At 43.4% G+C, this 16,478-nt stretch overlaps 1 protein-coding gene across 1 annotated transcript; it reads right to left on the reverse strand.

Moving 5' to 3' along the window:
* Nucleotides 1-9,021: 9,021 nt before the first annotated feature.
* On the reverse strand, nucleotides 9,022-10,814 carry LOC114435381 (profilin-3-like). Its single transcript, XM_028405051.1, has 4 exons — nucleotides 10,778-10,814; nucleotides 10,544-10,679; nucleotides 9,452-9,629; nucleotides 9,022-9,352 (listed from the first exon to the last, which is right to left on the reverse strand). Exons 2-4 carry the CDS (start codon nucleotides 10,676-10,678, stop codon nucleotides 9,255-9,257), a joined length of 411 nt encoding a protein of 136 aa, XP_028260852.1. The 5' UTR covers nucleotide 10,679; nucleotides 10,778-10,814; the 3' UTR covers nucleotides 9,022-9,254.
* Between the last annotated feature and the right edge of the window lie 5,664 nt (nucleotides 10,815-16,478).

Raw genomic sequence — 16,478 nt, forward strand, 5'->3', positions numbered from 1 at the left:
AATAAATCTCCAGGCACTGACGGTATTACCTCTGAATTTTACCAAATCTTCTCTAACCAGCCAGCACCTTTCCTTCTTGGTCTTTTCTCCAAATGCATAAGCAGCGAATCCCTGCCTCCACTCCGACCCAGGGCCTTATAACTCTAATACCTAACCCAAAGAAGGATTTACTCCTCATGGACAGCTGGCGCCCTGTCTCTTTACTTAATAATGATTACAAAATATTTGCCAAAAGAATCAAATTTGTTCTAGATGACATAATTGATCAGGTAATTGTCAGGATGACATCACTGAACAGTGCAGGTCTGTCAAGGTGTCAGTCACTGTCAGATGGATTTCTCTGCACCTTTCTGTCTCACTCGCTGCTCGCTCACATACAAACAACTTCCTGGATTGTTGTGTTACATTTTATTAAATCTATATTGTTGAATATATGAACACACAGAGTCTCTGTCATTGACAACATACAGACAGCATGAGCAGCACAGGAGGCCGTCAGCAGAGGAAGAAGAAGAAGAAAAGATAAAGAAACAGTACAAACAGTCAGGATCCATGTTTAACATTCTCCTGCTGCTACCATCCAGTGATGGGTCCTGTCTGCTGGTGGACAGAGTTCTGTGTGTGTGTTGGCAGCTTTCAGTCTGCAGTCAGTGCAACAGTGATGAAGTGAATCCAGTGACGCTGAGTCTACAGGTGCTATTGTCACTTCCAGAATCTTCAGAACTGCAGTTCATCCCAGTGATGGAGTCATGTATGGCAGCTGCTCATCACATGGATGTGAGGTAGACGTGCTTCTCAGCAATAAAGTGACCACAGTGCAGGTTGGACCTTCAAACTAACAGCACTTCTGTCCTTCGGTCCATCATTTGATCGTGAACTCAGTGTGTTCAACATGAGGAAGTGAAGCCAACAGTCTGATTATTGAGACATGTCCCAGCTTGGGATGAATAAAGTATTTCTACTCTATTACATGTTTGATCCAACTGATTCTCCTGAACTGGAAACTGTGTCTGAGGCTTCGGGGCTGTAGAAATCCTCTGTTGTAGGCACACAGTAATGGAACACACACAACACAACAGGAAGCACAGAACCAGCAGAGCTGCTGTCAGTGCACAGTAGAGGCCCGTCCTTCCTCTTCCTGCTGCGTTTGGTGGATCAGCTGTGATCTCAGGTTCAGACGGATCAGGAGCTGCTGCAGAGACCAACCAGACACAGAGTGAGTTCTTCAAGTAACACAATTCATTCATAGACACAACAACCAGGTTCAGATTTATACAAAGTGAAGCCACTCACCAGAGACTGTGAGCTCACAGCTGGAAGAACCAGGACCAGAAGCTGTCCTCACTTCACACACATACAGACCAGAGTCTTCAGTCCTGAGTCTGGACAGATGAAGTCTGATTCGTCCTTCTCTGAGGGCGTCTGTGTCACTCTGGACTCTTCCTGAAAAACCTTCATCCACAGACTCTGAGAGCTCCACACCAGCATGGACCAGATACAGGACTGATTCTTTTTTGGTTAAATGACAACAGTAGACATAAATGTCCTCAGTCTTAGTCTGAGTGTCTGTGGGGAACGTCCACTCCAGTGTGATGTTGTGGTTCTCCTCTGCCTGATAGGAGCTCTGTGTCTCCTTCACTTCAAGTGCTGCTGCTGAGGAGGTGAGGATGAGGAGCAGCAGGATCATCTTCTCTCTGTGAGAGGACACAGAGGTGAAGAGTCATCAGGTTCAGTCAGACAGATGTGAGGGAAGCTGTCAAAGTTAAAAACCATCAGTCACACTTCCAAACAGATCTACAGTCTGCACTGAAACATCTCTGTGACATTTTCACTTCATGCCTGCTTGATCATTTTCATAAACCAGATGCATCTCACACACACACACACACACACTCACTCACTCACTCTGTGATCACTGTAGTTATCAGCAGCTTGCTCCCTCTCCCCCTCTTCTTTAACAACATGGGTCAGCCTGCTCTCATCACTTGATGAAACTGTGATCAATACAGATATAGATCAAATAAATACAGCAGCAATAAAACAACATCACACACTAAATGTTCTGTTACAAACTGAATCAACTCTCAGTCAAGTTATTCTATCAACACCAGCTGTTGTTACAGTGTGAGCGAGACGTCTGCTGCCATCTGCTGCCGGCACACTGAACCACTGATACTTCACCACAGTCAGTGTGGAATGCAGCTCAGACCAGGAGCTCTGGTTTAACCCTTTAACTCACCCACTCAGTCCAACATAAAGTTTAAAGATAAAGACAGTTTAAAGATAAAGACAGTTTAACATAAAGACAGTTTATAGTCTACATGTCAGCAGCCTTTACAGTGTGTTTCAGACTTTGTGGATCAAAGTGAAGAAAATCCTGAAATCAGCATCAAATGAGTAAAAACGCTGTTTGCAGTCCAACAACAGTTTGTGTGAAGAACAAAGTAAAGACAGAAAGACAGGAGGACACACTGAGAGAGTGACTGTCAGACCTGCTGATGGATCCTGCAGCCAGCCCCCAATAATCCATCAAACACATGCTGTTACAGACTGATGGAGCTGCTGACCAACACCTTTACTCACTGCTGACACTTTGCTTCAGTCTTACCTTCAGGCTGAGGGATGTTTTCACCCTTTCTACCCGCTGCGCAGTACAACAAGTGGAATAACAATAGTGGAACGATGCACTAGAGCATTGGCCCACTAATGATTCCAAGAAAAGGAAAGGAAGCAGAAGTATCCTCTGATTGGCTGGTTTCTCTGTGGGCGGAGTTTCAAACAGAACAAACATGGCGGCTCGGTTAAAAACTTTCTCTGATATCGTTGAAATAATTCAGTTAAACGAGTTTCTGAAAACATTTGAGGCGACAAATAAACCGTGAAGTTCATGAATGTGACTTTAATTTAGAACTTGATCACTTCCTGTACTGATTTACACCGAGCTGCTCAGGACCATGCTCATTTACATACAAGGAGGGACAGTGTGAGAGGTGGACAGATACAATACATGAGGAAGAGTTTCAGAAATAGAGAGGAAGTTAATGACCATGATCACGTGACACCTCGCTCAGTCTTCACTCGCTGAGTGAAGCAGCGTCTCTATCAGCAGCTCTCTCTCTCTCTCTCTGCTCAGACTTCCTCATTCAGACTGAGCACGCTGTGTGTTTACAGCCTCCTCTGGGTTTGTGTAGTCCAGGAGCTGTGTGACAGCAGCATGTTGTCAGCTTGTGATGAAGAACCTGCAGAAATATTTGGTGTTTTAATAAAATATGACCATCAACATAAAAGTTAAAACACACTTTATTGATCAGTTTGTTCCGTCCTGATAAATATGACTGTAAACAGTGTGTTAGGACACATGTGAACATGCTGTGCACCTTCAGGGGCTCCCTGATGGACTCAGTTCATTTGAAAGATGAGGAAGACAAACACGAAACCAAAGCTCCTGCAGTTAACCACAGAACCACAGAGGAGAAGTGTTCAGTGGGCGGGACACAGTGATCAGTGCTGAGTGTGTATATGTGTGTGTGCTGCTGTGTTGCGCAGACTGGTTGGAACTGTGGTGACATACAGAAGGGCTTCATGTCAGCTGCTGAAAAGGTAAGAGCCAGTGTGTTGTTGTTGTGTTAGTGTGTGTGTGTGTGTGTGTGTGTGTGTGTGTGATGAAGAACAGTGTAAGTTTGTGTAAAGTGTAAAAACAAGGTGTTTGTACAGAATGAGTTTAGCAGCTCAAACACACACATGTTGATGGAACAAAGACATGACAGGAGGGACAACATGGACCCACCAAGAGACACATGTGGACACATTCAGTCTGTGTGAAGGAGGGACACACACACTGATGGAGACTTGTTGGACTCTTCTGTTGTTGTTTTATTTTTGCCTTCACTCTGCTCGGGGACAAAAAGGAAACACCCACGAAGGGTGGAGCAGAGTGCAGGGGGTGGTCCCTGTCTCTGTGTCCTGCTCCGCCTGTTTGCTGTCTGTCACACCCACCAGCAGCAGAGTGCTGTAGATCAGATACAAGTTAACAACAGCAGCACTCGTCACTGTAAATGCAGAAACACTGTCCAGGTCTGTGAGTAGAGCGGTCAGACAGACAGGTGCTGTGCTCCCTCTTTGTCCTTCTGATCAGCTGCAAGAAGTCACGTCTTCCTCTCTGATACATACAGAGGGATGTTTTTACCCAGCAGCAAGTGACAGTGTGTCAACAAACAACACTCTCAGGTTTAGGTGTGTGTGTTGTTGTGTAACAGTAAAACAACAAATCAAGTTTTATTAAAAAAACTGAACTGAACCTGATGACTCTTCACCTCTGTGTCCTCTCACAGAGAGAAGATGATCCTGCTGCTCCTCATCCTCACCTCCTCAGCAGCAGCACTTGAAGTGAAGGAGACACAGAGCTCCTATCAGGCAGAGGAGAACCACAACATCACACTGGAGTGGACGTTCAACACAGACTCTCAGACTAAGACTGAGGACATTTATGTCCTCTGTGATCATATAACCAACCTCACAGCCTCAGTCCTGTATTGGGTCCATGCTGGTGTGGAGCTCTCAGAGTCTGTGGATGAAGGTTTTTCAGGAAGAGTCCAGAGTGACACAGACGCCCTCAGAGAAGGACGAATCAGACTTCATCTGTCCAGACTCAGGACTGAAGACTCTGGTCTGTATGTGTGTGATGTGAGGACAGCTTCTGGTCCTGGTTCTTCCAGCTGTGAGCTCACAGTCTCTGGTGAGTAAGTTAAAGCTGCTGTCTGCTGAGAACTGTCTGATTTCTGTTCTTCTAACTGTAACATATAATATTCTGTACAGACAGACAGCATCAGGTTCAATTCAAACAGTCCACATGTTCATTTAAACATCAACAAGTCTCAACTCACATTTTTGTCCTTTACAGCAGCTGCTGCTCAGACACACACTGACAGACCAGCTCTGAGTCCACCAGCAGACACAGGAGGACGATGGACAGGACTCATCATTGGACTGACAGCAGCAGCACTTGTCTTTGTTTCTCTAACAGTTTCTCTTGTTATGAGACACAGAAATAGAAAGATTCAGCACCAACAGCAGAGTCACTGTGTAGTTCTTTGTCTCTGAGTGATGGACTGACTCTGTCCACAGCTCTTCCAGAGGTCGGCCATGCCGTGTGTTGTTTCAGCTTTATTACAGACTGAGACAGATATGTTATTTATTGACAGAGTTACATTTGCTGATTGATGATCTGATCTGATGTTTATCTTGTAGCAGCCAAGTATTCACACTCTTTAACCCTTTGTTGTCTGAATGTTGACGTCCTCTATGTCTTATATGTAACAGCTGTTGGGTGAAAGAATTTATTCTGCACGGTGTTAACATGCAGTGTGTTCAGATATATAAGTATTCATGTTTATATGTGTTTAGCGCTTAATAATGTGATTTTCATAAGTGTTTATGTGTTAGGAAATTTTATAGAAAATCAAAGTAATTTGCGGATACTGAATGTATTAATAAGTAATTTCATAGTATGTCATATAACGTTGTTTTCTGCAGTTCAGGCTGTGGCAGATGAGATCAGTTGTTCTTCTGCTCTCTGGAGAGAGCTCCGGTTGGTACGAGATGGTCATAAATTCAGACTAAGGACAGCAGCACCTTTGACCTGATAAAAGCCAGATTCTAAAGGAATGTGTTTTTCTCCTGAGTACCCAGTTTTATGGTCACCCCCAGATTGGACTCACAACCTATGAGATTTGAGGAATTGAAGTTTTACCTTATTTGGCAGTAAACACTAATGGTCTAGTTGCTGTATGAACCAGGGTCTGCAGGGGGGCGGTAGATGCCCCTGTGGGCCGGCAGGCAGGAACGCCCATGGGGTATATCAATGTGTGAATCCCATGTCCAGTGGTGGTTGCATTGTTCGTTGTTGCTGTGTGGTTGTTTGTTCTTGTTGGTTGTCCTGTTCTTGTGTTGTTCTTGTTTGGTTCTGTGTGTGCAACAACCCAGAGCTCTGCGACTCAGAATTTGCCTCATTGTTTAATAAATTATAATTTTGAGACCAGAATTTATCCGCTCCTTCCTTACAAACTAATTCAGGGGGTGATCAGAAGGAAACAAGGGGATTTTCACCCCGACAATTTGGCGCCCGAACAGGGACTTGAAGGAGTGTGGGTCAAATGACATCTTGCCTGACGGAGTGACTACTGGCTGGCCAATAATAACAAGGTAAGCAGATACCTGTTTAATCAAAATTCTGCACATTGGACAATCTAAATTAAGTAGTCACTGGGATGGGTATGGTGTTTTAGAGTTCAAATTGTAAGAGGCAGATTGTAAGTCTTAATAAGTGAAGTAAAATGAGATGAAGTAAAAGAGAAAATGAGATGAAGTAAAAGAGAAAATGAGATGAAGTAAAAGAGAAAAAGGAAAAGTGACACTGAGAGAGATATTAACCAATTAAAAATAAAAAGAATAAAAAAAGGGTTAATACAATAACGTGAATGAGCGTTATGTCATTGGGAGTGGCATCCCCCACTATGTTTGGACGCGAGCATAGATAAGCTCGGTTGAGAGCCCGAGGGAATTTGATGACCCCTGAAAAGAAAGAATGGATTGGCAGTAATAGAATCAAAGTGTGTTAAATGAATGAAAAAGTGAAAAACTTGATGTAAAGATTGGGCGTAACCAGAACAAAAGCGGATTGGCAAAAATAACGATTGATTGGCAATAAGTTTAAAATGTTTTAAAACATTGGCAATAAGTTTCAAATATAGGCCTAGGTAAATTGAGAAAGCGCTGTATTGTTAAGGAAAAGATAAACCGGTGATTTGTTGTCTTGTCTTGTCGTGGTTGTTTTATGTACTCCGCGCTGTCGGAGAATTGTTGTGTTTGAAACTGATTCTGCGCTGGCAGAGAAGTGAGTTTGTACAGAGTGTTTGTTGTAAGTTGAATGAGTGACATGTATGTGTGAAAGTGTGTTTAAGTGAAGGTGTGTGACTCTGTTGCCAGAGTCACAGTGAGGGATAGACGAAGGCACATATAGAAGGTACATTTTAACATACAGCAGGTACGCAAGAAGGATTTGGTGAGTGGTAATCATGTCTACGTGGAAAACAATTGATGAACAGATGAGTAAGATGTTGAGCTGTTGCTGCGGACAGGCAGGACCAGAGGGACAACAGAAGGCTGCAGCTGAGATGGAAGCAGCAGTGTGTACAGCAATGACAGGACAGGGAGTGAAAGGAGATGATAAAAAGCCGCTAAAAAGTGTGATTGCAACAGCGGAGAATAAAGTTAAACTAGAGAGAGAGAGAAAGGAGGAGATTATTAGATTATTAGTGTTAGAGACAGTTGAGTTGAAGGAGGCAGTGAAGACTGATGAGGAGACATTCTATATCAGGCATATCTGTGCTGCATAGATGATGATTGTAAGGAGTCTGGTAGTACCACTGACATTAAACAGGAAGTATAGAGCGAGGGAACTCAGGGGGCGGAGATACCGCCTCCCTATTCACCCGCCTCTGCTGTAGCTTCTGCTTGCCTCAGACCCCACTTCCTAGGATGTACCCCATCATGACTGTCCCTGATGGGAGGGGGCGAGTAACAGACAGACAGACAGGAGAGAACTTTAGTCAACTTGGTGCCCAGCAGCACTGGTATATACAGGCAACAGAGGTGGGGGGCTTCCCCTGTTGCTTCAGCAGGCCCAGAAAAATGACCCTGCTTTACCAGGAAGTGATTCTGTTGCTTGGGAGAGACATGTTGTACACCATATGAATCTACACACTGACAACACTGACACAGAGACCATGGAGATGAAAGGGCTGCAGACACAATTATTAAAGCTGCAGTTAGCTCAAGCTAGAAAGAAAGCAGCATATCAGAGGAAAATGAAGAAGTGCACCCCTGCATCACAGAGGGTGGTTCAGCCTCAGCCTGCTCCCCCACCTCAGCCACAGTCCCCAGTTGTGGGAAATCCTGATATGTATTTAACCCCATTTTGGGTCACACGCCCCCACTATCAAGGTGGGTGGGGTCAATATCGTAGAGGAAGTAACTGGAGGGGAAAAGAGGGTGGCTGTAGGGGAGGGGGGCATGGAAAGGGTGGATACAGCGGTTTGAGTGGAGGTGACTGCTTCTATTGTGAACCTGGCCCCTGGGAAAGAGACTGTCCCTACAAGCAGCCCCGTCAGTGACCTCAAGGGGCTCCCCGGTATCCTCCCCAGGGAAATGGCTGTCAAAGATCACACCGGCATCTCACATCATTCCATCAGTTGGCTTCTTTTGGGAAACCTTAACATCTGCCATTCACAGAACTTGTGAAACTGTGTTAGCAGCACCACAGACATTGTTTCATTCGCTCCAGCTCATCACCAGTGAATTTGATGGGCAGAGACTTGTTGATCAAAACTGGAACCTCCATTATGTGCTCCCCAGATGGATTAATAGTGACATTTCTTACTGGACAGACTTTTTATGCTCCCAGAGTGTTGGAGTAGCTGGACAGTGGCTGATGAGAACCACTATGATACAGATGTCTTGTGAAGATATTTGCTGGACTCGTTTTCTGTCTGGGTCTCCTTAAGGGGGCGGTCTACTCAGTCTATTCCAGCTGTGGAAACCCTGGATAATGCCTTCTGACCCTATAGGCTGTCCACTGATCCCTGTAGGTTATTCTCTTCTATGACAGGTGTGAGGATCTCTTCTATCAGGAGAGGTTCTACCTCCTAATGAGAGGGACTACATTGGTCCATCATAGCTGGCCCCTACCACTCAGATGGTTTACTGTGAATTGTTCAATTGTAGATAACAAAATGAACACATTCTAGTCTCTGTTTATGTTGATCACAGTGTACCAGAATGTGCTCTTTGTTGTGTGTCAGTTTTGGCCTCATTTGAGTTAATGTTGTGTGTGTGTGTGATGTTTGTCTGTGTGAAGTCTTAAGCTGGAGGAATCTAAGCCAGGAGGGCCGCAAGGTCAAATGTAATAAACCTGACAGTGAAGAGAGCCCACAATGTTTAGACAGAGCAATCACACACACACACTTCAGGATAAACATGTTTGTTTTTATTGTGTTTATTGAGTTCCACAGACTTGGAAATCTAACACTGGCTCCCTGTGTGTGCACTCAATAAACATGATGCATACACACACACATAAACACACGTTATGGTGGTGTGAGGGGGACAGAGTCCATGTTCTCAGCTCAGTACAGAACACAGACGGTGTTGGTGAGCATTTGTTTGGTAGGTAGACGAGGGATGGCAGCCATCTTGTCTTATAGGCCTATTTCGCACAGGGCGGACCTAAGTATACCCACCATGTTGGACACCTGTCCACCTGTGACCCCTTTTTTGCCCTTACCAATGACGACAGCTGTGGAGAGAGAGAGTGAGAGAGAGAGAGAGAGAGAGTAAGGACAACATTTTCTTCAAAAACATCCCTTTCTCCCTCCATCTCCCCCCTCAGTCTTACCTGTCTTGCACTTGCCCACACAGATGCTGTATTTGTTGCCCTCAGCATCTGGCATGGTCTTCAAGTCCATCAAGTAGATGGGCGCACAGTGCAGCTCGTCTCTGAGCACTAGGCACTTCTGTCCAGCGATGCACACAACTGTGGGAGTGTCTGAAACCAGCTTCCTAATCTCATCTGGCTGAAAAAGACAAAGAGCTGATTCAGCATGTTTCAGACTTTATTCAAAGTGTGTCATCTCAACAGGGAGCAGCTACTGTACACACAGCCTGGTCATCTTACACATCAGAAAGACTCCTGATCAGGGAGTCAGAGATTAAAATAATCAAAGAAAACTGATGATGTGTAGTTACATTTAATATTCAGTACACACATCTTTGAAATATTCGATGAGCTATGATGAATGTCAATCATAAGAATAATGGATGGACTTGTGTTAGCAGACAGTAGCTAACTAACTCAGCCAGCGCACCGGCATCATGACTGAGGCACATCATAAAAACACTGAGTGCAGTGCGGCAGCTTCATCTCCATGCAGAGTCTGACCTTACATCAGTCCAGCAGTACAGTCCAGCACAGTTACAACTGTATTCATGACAACAAACCTATAAACATTCTTAAAATAAATCTTAACTTGCCAAACTAGAATCCACCAAGCGTCTGAAGAACATGCATAACCTGATAAACCGCAACGCCCCCATCCTGCCCCCCTGGGCATCTGGCCCTCAGGCTCAGGTGTGGCTCCTCAAGCTGCTCTCTCTCCGGGGCCACACCTCAACCTGAGGGCCACTTGTTGTTTTGTGTGTAGACTTTAACTGAGCAAAGGAAATAAGTTTGTTATTTATTCATCAATTAGTTACTGAAAAATGTTTTCTCCTCGAATATAATTCAGTTTTTCTTCATCTCTGCTCACAATAAAGTCACAAATGTGACAACAAACCAAAGTGGGTCATCAGTGTTAGCGAAGAGTCACACATACAATGTGTAAACAAACACGACAGCATGCTGACGGTACAGTTTATAACCCTCCACAACCCCATCACACACTTTTTACACTCTTATCATAAACACTGTTGTGTGTGTGTGTGTGTGTACCTTGATGCCACTCAGACCAGGGGTGGAGCCCAATGGCATACATGATCTAAACTCCCAGATGGCGCCCTCTGCCATGGGGTAGAACCCGTAGTGGTCAGGCCTCATCAGTACGTCGATGTAACTCTGCGCTGACATCCTGATCAATAACATGCACACACACACATTGCAGTCAGCAACACACAGTCAGACTGAGTAAGTCTGAATCTAAGTTAGAGGAGTCGAAGACAAGCTTACCTGTGCAGGTAGAGTGTCAGGTGTGAGGATGAGGAGAGAGAAGTCAAATGAAGGAATGAGGAAGACACTTCAACTTTTATACAGCAGACCACTCCCAGCCTCTCTCACTGTCAGTCAGTGTCGCTCGCTCACTCTCCCTCACCTGGGAAGTAAAGACAGGGAGGGGGCTCACACACACAGAGCTGACTACAGCTGCAGCTGTATGTTTGTCAAAAACAGAAACAGGGTCAGCAGGCTCACAGTCAGATGAAGAGCGTCATTTAGCAGCTGTCTTTATAGATAGTAGATAGATAAGATATATATAATAGAACTGGGAAACTTTCTGGGGAAAACCTGGTGTAACACTTGTGTCACTGGAAACAAGTGATTAGCTGCTTCTAGGTTTGCCGAGTGGTGTAATTAATATTAGGAAACAGAGACATAAATATATTTTTGGTGTTTTTTTACAGTGTATTGTTGGTATTTGTAAAGAGTGTTCCTGTTACATGTGGATTTGTTGCTTTTGCTGTGTTTCTGTATGGGTCATCTGAGTTTGTATAGCTGATAGTCAGGAGGACACACCCCTTCCACCTGTGCAGGTTACACTGGTTATGTATCCTGTTGTGTTTCTAAGTTGCTGCTGTGGGGCTCTTAAAGACAATTCCCTCAGTTTGACCTCATCTGAGTTAACTGTGTACAGTCACATTTAAATCCTGAGAGCCTAAGCTGATTGTTACACAAAGCTTTATAACATTACACCACTACTCAGCTACTTGCATCCCTAAATATGCAGCAATTCACCAAATGTTTACATATATTTATGCTGCACACGGACATTTGTGTGCTCCTTTCTTAGCTTTTAGCTCCTGCTGTGCTTGGTCTACTAGCAGACAGATGTGGACTTTGGTGACCTTTCTGCTTCATGTTATTCCCACAGTATGTCATCATGCTGTACAGACTGCTGAGGTCTGATCACAGTCCCAGTCTGAGCAGCTCTGCACTGGTTTCCTTCTTTAAACAGATATCTATATGTAGATCAGATTTACTGACAGCTGTAAAGTGATTTCATGCTTACAGTGTCCCAAAGATCAGATTAAATATGAATGGTTCAGACCACAATAGGTCAAATATACCAGCTATGATGTCCAGGCCTCAGACTTCTGCGTGGACTGAAGTTAGCATGCTAACTAGCTAGGCATAGACCAGATTGTTGTGTTACAGCTCTTTGAATCATTTGATGGACTGTTGATGGGGCGGTTGCCATGGTGTTCCTTTCAAAATAAGAGACTCCTCCCTCTGTGAACTCTGCTTCCCTTATTTATTTATTAGAGGACATGTAGCGGGCTGGACTGTTTGTGAGTGGACACACTGACAGACTGTCTGATGGTGTGTTTGTGATTTCTTCAGCTCAGATGAATTTCAATGTTGTCCTGCAGTTAGAGCCACACTGTTCCTTCAGAGCTCATATATAACTGTTTCCTTTTGACAGTAGTTTGTAAATAAAGTATTGTCTCTCTGCTTTGCTTTTAACTTTTAAAATACTCAAGTTTTCCAGCAGCACCTTCAGTGGGTTTTAAGACATCCTTCCTTCCTTCAACCACAATGAAACCAGCAGCAAACAATTTATAAAAAAGAAAACAAAAGCACACAGTGGTCCTGTAGAACTGATGTAAAAACATGTTCACCTTCCCACTATAAAGACACATTATCATTTAAAACGTGTGTTTTATTTGTACAGAGATACAGCATGAAAACCACAAGTGCTCGTACTATGAAAAACATCATTGTATAAAGATGATTAAGGATGTTCAGTGGAGTGCAGAGAAATTCACATATGACACTGTGCTGCATAAATCCACACTTGTTCACACACTATAAAATGTTCTCCATGAGCAGCTAAAAATGGTACAAATAATACACACACACACACACACACACTCAGACTCAGACTAACATCCACTTGTATTAGCAGACCCATGAAGTGCACTAAATGTGCCTGTGGAAATGCATACCTGTGCACGTGCAGGGTCATCCACCAACCACAGCAGAGCTGACAGCAACAGGCTGAGTGAGCTTTTAGCTGGTGTGTGGCCACATTTAGAAGATATGTGTAGTGTGTAGGACACACCCCCGGGTGCCTCCATTGAGAGGTGCACCAGGCACAGCCGTGCTGGTGGAGAACATAAAGCTGACCCAGGACACACTGGAGGGTCTTCTGGCTGGCCTGAGAGGAGCTAGTGATCCCTCAGGAGCAGCTGGAGGAAGCTGTGACTGTGAGTCTGATAGTCAGGATGGATGATGGCTGACCTAAGCATGCTGTCATGCTTGAAACATGGTGAAATATTATAACTGTCACCAGTCAGCTGGGGGGACTTGTTGGTTGGACCCCAATGATATGAAGTGGTTTATGCATTTTTTTTAATGAGACGGCTCCATCTCAGTCATAATGATATGTTTACTGTGTGCAGAAGAAATCATTCACCATCAGATAAAGTGAGAAATCTCGGTGAGCTGTTTTCTCTTCAGGCAGCAGTAAACATTCATGTTATGCATGCAGACACTGGAACCAACAGATCCTGGTCTACATGTATGAATAAGGCCTGTGCTTGGTGGATTATCTAATTACACAAGCGGAAAGGAAGTATTCCTTCATATAGAAACAATGACATCATCAGCTTACCTTCTAACAACAGTCTGCTTCAGTGTGTCAGAGCCTTAGTGGTCATGATGTGTTTTATAGAAGATGAATTTTCCTGTTGTGTTACCACTGTGTGGGACTTCTTGTTTTTGCAGACAGTAACTTCTGATATATTTAAAAGCCTTATATGGATGGATGTGTCAGTGTTTTGTTACACAGACTGTGTATGTGTGCAGCGGGCAGTAGATGTTCATCAGGGGTTCATGCAGCCTGTCTAATTATTGTGTGCTGTGTGTTACAGCTTTTTCCAAAATGTTTTTGCTGACTCCTTCCTTGTGTATCTTGGGGAGTCCCTACAGGCATGGAGTGGCTTCCCCAGGATAAAGTCTGAAGTAGAGCTTGCGGATGATGATTTGGTCCTTCTCCAGTTTTGTAGGCAGCTGTCTATTTTTTTCTGCATGACTATATGGCTGACTGATGGGATTAATAAAGTATTTTTACCTCTTGTTGCTGCAATAGAGTAATAAGAATCAGTTTTGAGGAGAACAACAATAAAACCAGTGTTAACAGGGCCTCTACTGTTAACCACAGTGCAGCTGATCCTTTTGGTACAATAATGGGTAATGTTCCTGTTAGCCTCTGTAGTCTCATTTAGTGACCTGTTAGCACCCAAAACCATTTGTTAGACTTATAAGAACCTTAAATCATAATTAAATAATGTATTTTGTCTTGTGGAGTAAAACATGAAAAATCTCTGAGCTTCTTTATGTGAGAGTTACTAAATTTGCACCTTTTTCACCACCTGAAATAGGGCCATGCAGCTGGAACACTGTGGTCCAGTTTTAGGTGCACATGTGTTGAACACAGTAGTACAGTAATCAGAAAATTACAGACCTTCACAAGTTCTTCCCACTTTAACTGACAGAGTGTAGTGGTAACTTGGTCTCTTAAGGCTTCTAGCTCCATTGTTAGTACGATCCGTTTTTTTTTTTTTCGTTTTGTCTAGGTTCGTTGTTGGAGAGAAGTCTCTCTTCCACGGCTGACAACGGCTACCGTTGGCCGCCGGCACTGACAAAAGTCCGCTACTTATGAAAAAACTTCTCTCCTGGCTGGCTCGCCAAAATATGTTGCAGTTTTAGATCAAGAATGACCACTGAGCTGTCCTCTTATAGGAAACAAAGGTGTTATTCTACCTTCTCAGTCAATAATACACAGAATTGTGGGAGCTCCTCACACCAGCGATCCATCAGCTGCCGGGGGGCCGATAAACTCAGAGCCAACGTTCCAAACAGGACACTGATCTAGGAATTTAAAGCACTGCCACACTAATAACAAATATTCTAAATGAAAACAAAACACACTCACTAGAAGAAATAAATAAGTAGACATAGGGGGTGCTTGTAAACTGCACAACAACCTCAAACTTAACAACAACACATAAGTCATTAGATCCCTCACATATGTATTGTATATATTTACAATATTTTTACGGTTTGAAATTTGATCAGAGTGAGACATCTGTAGTACAAACCCTCTTTGTTGATTTTGTGTGTTTGGCAACATGAACGAGTGAGCGCTCTTACCTGGCACATATCTTTGTTGCACTTTCTCGGCAATGTTGTGAGCAACCAGTCAGTAAAATAAGGGAGAAAACGGCTCCTGCAAACATTGAATGTGGCTAAAAGCGCCTGTGCCTTGGGAAACATTCGTCTTTGTGAGTAGCAATGTGTTCACGAAGCACTTGTACATGAGCTAAAAGTATTTCAACTGTTTGAATGCAAAGTGATACATGTGCGTGTAAGCTAGGCTAATTAAGTGTAGCATTTTGTATTGCTAGTCATTTCTTTTTCTTTTCTGTATTTTTCAGTTACAAAAAAATCACATCAAAGAAAGTTCATCAAAGATCTTCAGTAAAACTCAGAAAAGCAAGCCTTATCTTACCTTTGTTCAGTTTGTCCTCTGTCTAGCTTCATATAGTTACGTGGTGTGAGGACAGCACCGTTCAGATCATTGAGTTTGAAGGTTTGAAGTGAGCTGACAGTTACACAGAGCTTTCAGGTGAACTCCTTCCTCACAGTTCATATGAACCGAAGCAGCCGGCTGAGCTTCAATCAGACAGAAGGACAAAGAAGGAGCAGAGGACCCGCTAATTATTATTATTATGGGAGGCGTGGGGGTCTGGAGGTCCTCCCCCAGACATGTTTTAATTTACCAGAGGCCATTTCCTGCATTCTGGTGGATTTTAACAGGTTGTTAAACACCTACAGAATTTTACCATTCTACCAAATAAAACCATCTACTGGAACTTTAAGTAGACAACAGCTTCCTCCCAGCGTTTCCTTTAAGGTCAGTCTAACATCAATGTAACGTCACAGAGAGCTCCACCGTCTCTACAGTCCCTGGGTTTACACTTCTCTGGTCTCTGGATCACCACAGTGGAGTTCGCCCCAATACGCACAGACACAGACACACACAGGCCTTGAGTTTGACACATATAACTTACACTGTTCTTCATCACACACACACTAACACAACAACAACACACTGGCTCTGTACAGCTGAACTCTGATCAGCAACACACACACACTGATGCACAAACTGACGCACAAACTGTAGAAATAGAGACACAGGACACACACACACTGTCTCTGATTGGCTGATCTCTCTTTTTATGCGGAAAAAAACAGCAACAGCATTTACAACTTTGACATGTGCAAAATAATTTAGTGAAATGAGTGTTTGTGTGTCAAAACATTGAGTCTATAAAATCCAGGAATTGTAAAGTTTTTACATTCCAATCCAATCCATCTTTATTTATAGAGCACCTTTTAAAAGACAACAGGGTCAGCCAAAGTGCTGTACACAGCCTACCAAGCATAGAATAATTGACTAATTGACTAGAATAAAATGAAATAAAATAAATATAAGTTGATAAAACATAGGAATATAAAACCATACAATAAAAGCACCAGTCAGGGGTAAGAACAATAAAACAAGTAAAAGTCAACAACTCAAACAGAGTTAAAAGCCAGAGTAAAAAGATATGTTTTAAGTGATGACTTAAAAACCATAAAAGAATCCGTC

Source organism: Parambassis ranga, chromosome 5 (genome assembly GCF_900634625.1).
Source record: "Parambassis ranga chromosome 5, fParRan2.1, whole genome shotgun sequence".
In the NCBI taxonomy this organism is placed as follows: domain Eukaryota; kingdom Metazoa; phylum Chordata; class Actinopteri; family Ambassidae; genus Parambassis; species Parambassis ranga.

What these genes read in the sequence shown, in the direction of transcription:
- LOC114435381 (XM_028405051.1), bottom strand. Translation starts at nt 10,678, where the DNA reads ATGTCAGCGCAGAGTTACATCGACGTACTGATGAGGCCTGACCACTAC. An exon ending in CTGGTCTGAGTGGCATCAAG is followed by an intron (nt 9,630 to 10,543) that starts GTACACACACAC and finishes TGTCTTTTTCAG; the next exon opens with CCAGATGAGATTAGGAAGCT. An exon ending in TGTGGGCAAGTGCAAGACAG is followed by an intron (nt 9,353 to 9,451) that starts GTAAGACTGAGG and finishes CTCTCTCCACAG; the next exon opens with CTGTCGTCATTGGTAAGGGC.